This window comes from Oryzias melastigma, linkage group LG7 (assembly GCF_002922805.2).
Source record: "Oryzias melastigma strain HK-1 linkage group LG7, ASM292280v2, whole genome shotgun sequence".
Classification (NCBI taxonomy): Eukaryota; Metazoa; Chordata; class Actinopteri; order Beloniformes; family Adrianichthyidae; genus Oryzias; species Oryzias melastigma.
In genome coordinates, this window is record NC_050518.1 from 22923472 (window position 1) to 22929891 (window position 6420).

Consider the following 6420-nt stretch of genomic DNA (forward strand, 5'->3'; position numbering starts at 1 on the left):
TTTCCTCTTAAACTTTAATATTTTCTTATAAAGATCAAAAGATTAGTATTCTTGTGTTTATTTATTTTTTATTTTTAGCTATGCTGGACTTGGCGGATTAGTTCTGAAACGTTAGACTTTTCTCCCAAAAGTGCGACCCATGTTTTCTTCTTCTTGATTAGACGTTTTTTCCTATTGCGATTTTCTGGTTTGATGTATACTTCAGAAAAGAGGTTATATTTTCTATTCAATTGTAAAATTGTTTCCAGTGGTCCTTTAATTATGATTATGTAGTTTTTAGCCAAAATCAAAAAGCCGGTGACGTTTCTAAGACATAATTTATGCAGAGCTGAATGAACCCATTAGGAATTCACTTTTCGGTTGTGGGCGGGACAATTGGCGATAAAATTAGCCTTGCTAATTTCCCAGCATATCTTTGTTTGCTCTCTTTCGCACTTTTGACAAGCACCTCACAAAAACAGCTTTGTGTTGGTTTGTCACACGTCACAGTAGTAAAGTGTTCATCGTATCTTAGTGTTTCTCCCTGTGATGCAAGAGCCCCAACCACTGCTCCACTGTAAAACCCTCTGAAGAATATTATTTTTTTCCTAATATTAAACCATGATTGCAGTTTAGCTTGTTATTTTATTGATATATAACAGTTTACTGAAGCTTTGGTACAGAGGAGGAATCCTGCATAATGGTTACTGGGGACGCTATGGCTACAGGTACGCATGCTAATAAGTCTTTGTAACATGTAGATTGTCGATAGAATCAATGTGGATCACGTTAAAAGTTTTATTGAGCCTGAATTCATCCGACCACATTTTGAGTTTCTGTGTGTCATTGTTGTGGTTTTATGGCATTGTTTTTAAGAGAATTCTGTTGAAACTACATTAGAGCCTTTAAGATGACATCACGGCAGTATCCCGCGCATGTGCCGCGTAATAAGACACGGAAAAGTGAGTCATACATTTTTTGGTGGTGTTAAAATAAATGTTCTAACAATAAACAGTTGTATCAATTATTTCCTTTTGGCTAACAAGATAATCAATACTCTACATTTGTCTGCGGCTCACCGATCGCCTCATTTCTAACGTGTTTACATCATGTGACTGTCAGGTATGGTGGCCGTTTTGGTTCAGTTGTTCCACTCCTGATTTGTTTCATATTCAGACTCAGGAATCTCAGAGTGAACCGAAGTTCAGTCTGATTGGAAATGAACCGAGACCCCCTCGAAAGACTGGTCAGAGAGTGGTTCCTGGTACAGCTGTGGTGCCAGATTCTTCCTGGAGGGAGCAGTTGGCATCGTGCTTACATCAGCAGTCAGCCATATTTGTGTCAGACTTGTGTTATGCAGTCAGGGGAGGCAGGTCGGGCTGTGTCTCACCTGCAATATTGAAATATTAATTTTTAGAAATGTCCATGATTGCCTTATTTTTGGTGAGTTTTCAACGCTTCTGTCATAAAAAAGTTGCAAATAAACAACTTTACTGTTCAAATATGCGAGACAGCAGCTGGTGAGGCACCGGAAGCCCATACCTACCCTGTGAGGGAGATATTTATGTCTATGCGCACACACTGACTGGAACTGCAGCTGACGCATGCGCTTTTCATCATCATAAAAGATGCTTTAAATTATATATATTATTATATATATTATAATATATTTTGAACCTAATGTGCTTCTTTCTCACCAACTGTCTGATTACACTGGTGCCATTTGGTCATTGATCCTTTTCTTTTTTTGCTAAACATGAGCTTTAGAAATACACTAAAAAATTTAAGCAGTACGTATGCCTCAAGGCAGAGGGTGCTGATGACACTGCAGCTAAAGAATAATCAAAGTGAACTGTATCCATATATATGTTCATTTATTACCTTTGAAATATTATGAAATATTAGTTAACTTTTGTGAGTTTGTTCATACCTGGAAGTAAAACGTCCCGATTCCTGAAGCTCCGCCTGCGAATGGCTGGAGTCCCCTCCATGACGTCATCCCAGACAAAATCCCTGTCTCTGTATTTGTCTGACAGAAATAGTCCAAACTTCTTCAAAGATGGATGCACATATGATAAATCTGCCTTTAGTAGGCCTGGCCATCGCTACACTGCTTTACAACACACACGCGGCTCCTTCACGACTGTGTGACCGGGGGTCAGGGGTTGTTGGTGGGGGGGTCTTAAAAGAACGATACGTTTAAAGGAACAAACACCTATTTAAGCTGGAATTTATTGAAGACAGGGCACAACTGGAAGATATACGGTATTCTGCATCTAAAATGAAAGCTTTCTGCTGATTGCCACTAGCTCAGTGGAGAAATCAAGGGTTGTGTTCGTCTGGGGGCGGAGCTTGCAGCACAGACTCTTCCTGGAGGGAGTGGTTGGCATCGATCTTACGTCAGCACGTTTCCAACCGCTCGTTTTCGTAGGTATGAGAGGGGCTGCTGCAGACAGATTTGATTTTTTTTCTACAAGATTACTCTTAAATGCATGAACAGATCAAAATACCGTTTTGGGGTTCTCTATAGTGAGGATTCAACAATAAAATGCATTTGAAACCTAAAAAAGTAGAATTTTCATGGTGGGGCCCCTTTAACATTGTTTAGCATAATTTTCTTATTGGAGTATTACGTTTCCAAACTCGTATTTATGGAGACATGACACTGGCAGTGATCTCCATTGAGAGAGACAGATAGTTTTAAACTGAAGAAAGAAAAGGAAGACTTCTACAAACAGGTTATTGATGCACACAGACTCCTTTTATAAGTAAATTTGATAATAATGTTTTTTTTCATATGCTACAATTTATATTCTAAAGAAAAATGTTAACATTAAATTATAAACAACTCACTTTAACTTTTGCCAATCAAATGGTGAAGAAGCTGCTCTGTAGAGAGTTTGAAAAATGGACTGATGACGTCATTGCCTCACCAGCCGTGAACCTCACCACACATCACTGTCAGACCAACATCTCTGGTAAAAAGTTTCTCTCCAGTTAATTCTTCCTCCTTTCACCAAAAAATAGCCACCCCGCCTCCTTTATTTTCCCCCATCATGACATTTGATCATGTTGTTATCTGTACCACTGTGTGTGTCCTCGACCACCTGCACTGATATTTGAACTAAACTTATATACCATTTAATCCTGTTACATTGTACCTGGTTTTTAATTTTGAATTTGTAGTAGTGAGCAACAGCTGAATGATGGGTCAGGGTTCACTAATGCTAACCCTTTCTTTTGATTTTAAGTCATTTCTGTTCCTGGAATACAACCTGAACCAGAAACATTTGCACACCATAAACAAAGTCTACACATGTCTGCTCAAACGAAGACTCTGGAGGCTGAGAAGGTTTTAAAAAATATATCTAAATGATGTACGTTTTATCTCTCAAATAAAGTATTTTTTTCATAGTTAGATTTTTGTTTTTGTCTTTTATAGTACTATGATTTAGACCATTAAAAATCAAAAAGAAACATTTAACAGGCGTACATGTTAAGTTAGCATCTGAAGTGACTCGAAGGAGGAGCTGCTAACCACAGAAAGAGGAACCAGTTCTGTCCTGAGTTCTTGTTGACATCAGTCTTAAAACAGAAAGCATTGAGAGAAGAAGAGACAGAGAAGAGCAGAGGAGAGAACAATGTTTGACTTCACATCACTTCTCTTCCCTCTGATTCTGACATGGATGCTCACATTTACAGGTAAGAAACATGACAGAGATTCAAACATGACCTTTCTGAAAGCATGGAACATGACTTGTTGTGTTCTTCATGCTAATGAGAGCAGGCTGCTAACCACATTGACTTCAGTGTATTCTTTAAACATGCATGTTAAATATCTAGTCTAAGATGTTCATCAGAACTGAACATGTTTGTGTTTCTCTCTTTCTCTAAACTGTAGATGTTCAAACATTCAGAGAGGAGACTGTCAGAGTTGGAGATGAAGTCACTTTGAAATGTGAAAATGCAAATGATTTCAGTGATGGATGTTACAGGATCATCTGGATCTACAGTCAGTCAACTAAATCAACATTTACCCTGTTTGAAAACGGGAAGATTCACAAAGATGTTGGATCTAAATCAGACAGACTGAGTCTTACAGAGAAATGTTCTCTGTTTATAAAGAAGATCACAGATGAAGATGCTGGAAGATACACCTGCAGACAGTTCAACACATCAGGACACATGGAGACAGATTTTGATCTTGAACTGACTGTTATAAATAGTAGGTTATTTTCTGATATGTAAAGTATTAAGTTAGTAAATATTGGACTTTCATTTGCTGCACAACATGTTAACAATTTTTGTACAAAGTGTAAATTCATTGGTCATTGTGGCTCTAGTCTAGAGTGTTGATGGCAGGGATAAAAAATGTGAAGCTTTGATATGACATTCAATTTTCTGTGTCAAATCATGAGATATGAAAACAGAGATCAACTGCGACAAAATGAAAACATCAACATTTTGTTTGTTTAGTCCTTTTAAATATATAAACATCAACTTTTAATGCTCAGTTCTCATGAAAACTGAATGATTACTATTTTATAAAGTTATGTGAGAAACAGATTTTGTCTCCATGTGAAATGTCTCGCTTACCTCACATGATACTTAATTTATCAAATGTCTGCTTCTCATCGTCTAGCAAATGATGTGACATCAACACCTAAACCAACATTTAAACCATCCTCTAAAACAAGAGCGTTCAAGTCAACAACCACATTGAAGTCGTCATCATCTTCAGCTAATTCCAGATCAACCACAGCATCAGCTCTGCTATCATCAGATACGCACACTGCAGCCACAAACCTCCACTTTAAAACAGGTAAGAAAATAAAGTTATAGAATCATTATTACTAGTAATGATGAACTGATGACATTCCTAGAATCTGTCTTAACCAAGCTGATCAAATCAAACCCATACCAATTTAAGATCGTTTTAAAATTAAATTCTGAGATTCCACAATCTAAATATTAAACGAGCCGAGAGCGGAACAACTAAACCAAAACAGCCACCGTACCTGAGAGTCACGTGATGTAAACACATTAGAAAGAAGGTAATCAGTGAGCCGCGGACAAATGTAGAGTATTCATCGTCATGTTATCCAAAGGGAAAATATTGGTCCAACTGTTTATTTATTAGAATGTTTATTTCAACACCACTGAAAAACGTATCACTCACTTTTCTGTGTCTCATCACGTGGTACGCGTGTCGGGTGCTGCGGTGACGTCATCTTGAAAGCTTTATTGTAGTTCCAACTGAATTCTCTTAAATACAATGTCATAACACCACAACGATGAGACACGAAAAACTCATTCAAATGTGGTCGGATGAATTCATGCTCATTAAAACAACTTTTAACGTGCTCTACATTGATTCTACCGACATGTCTTTTAGCATGTGTACCTTTAGCGTCTCCAGTAACCGTCATGCAGGATTCCTTCATGGTATCAAAGCTGCAGTAAAAGTGTTGAACCTGTTGAAGACGCTCAAAATCCATCAGCAAAATAAAAAGTTAGAATAAGTGAAAAATCCTGGCAAGCATTTGCAGACTGCAGCGCATCCATCTTCTCTTGACTGAAGAGAACTTTTGTCATGTGGTTTAGATGCTCGGAACTTCAATTTCAACTGAAAAATGATTTATGCATCTAAATGTTCATAAATGTTTCCTGTTAAGAAGCATTTACAAAGTTAGATCACAGAGTGATGATGTCAAATTTAAATGATAAAATGTTCTGGATGGTTTGATTGTCCTTGAAGGTGTTTGGTGGAGGATCATCTATGTTCCTGTGGGTGTAGCAGCACTCTCAGTCATCACTGTATCAGTCTGGATCTGGACCAGAACATGAGGTGACAACACAAACACATCAAACTCTTACAGACTTTGACTGATTCTGACATTTCCATGATCCATTCTATGTTTCTCACAGGAGCAGAATGAAGAAGAAGTCTTTGAAGATCTGCCTGATTCTCTGTAACTCCACTGATGAACACATTGAAAGATTTCTCTGCTGCAGTTACAGTTCAACAAAAGCTGCAAAGTTAACTTTATTTTTATTTAATATTGCTTTACCAGCTTTTCAAAAAGTAATATTGCAGATTTGGAGCATAACACAGAAATGTTATCACAGGTATATGATAAACTGTAGAAAAAAATAAATTAAAGAAGATGATAAAATCTCTTTTGTGTGACTTCTTTTAGAAACTAGAGAGATAAAATGGAGATTTAAATTTACCTACATATTCAACTAAACTACAAGAGACAGATTGTGGGTAAATAATCCATAACACCACTTTTTAGGATTTTTAAGGAATTAATCAATCAAATTCCAAGTAAAACAAATAAATGATCTCTTACAAGGAACCAAGATTTTTGACTTACACAGTCCTGTAACCAATAGACCCTTTTCACAGTGACGTCACACAAAATGGCGACAGGGCAG

The 6420-nt window shown here is 37.2% G+C and overlaps 1 protein-coding gene across 2 annotated transcripts; it reads left to right on the forward strand.

Moving 5' to 3' along the window:
• Positions 1-3570: 3570 nt before the first annotated feature.
• Positions 3571-6124, forward strand: LOC112159418. Of its 2 annotated transcripts, none has more exons than XM_024293463.1 (5): positions 3571-3681; positions 3881-4204; positions 4622-4801; positions 5738-5827; positions 5908-6124. In XM_024293463.1, exons 1-4 carry the CDS (start codon positions 3621-3623, stop codon positions 5824-5826), a joined length of 654 nt encoding a protein of 217 aa, XP_024149231.1. In that variant the 5' UTR covers positions 3571-3620; the 3' UTR covers position 5827; positions 5908-6124. The 2 variants fall into 2 exon arrangements, with proteins under 2 accessions (XP_024149231.1, XP_024149232.1); XM_024293464.1 differs by having other exon boundaries at positions 3881-3991.
• Positions 6125-6420: the final 296 nt, after the last annotated feature.

Coding starts and splice junctions, on each gene's coding strand:
- LOC112159418 (XM_024293463.1), top strand. CDS start 3,621: ATGTTTGACTTCACATCACTTCTCTTCCCTCTGATTCTGACATGGATG. Junction 3,682..3,880: donor ATGGATGCTCACATTTACAG/GTAAGAAACATG, acceptor TCTAAACTGTAG/ATGTTCAAACATTCAGAGAG. Junction 4,802..5,737: donor AAACCTCCACTTTAAAACAG/GTAAGAAAATAA, acceptor TTGTCCTTGAAG/GTGTTTGGTGGAGGATCATC.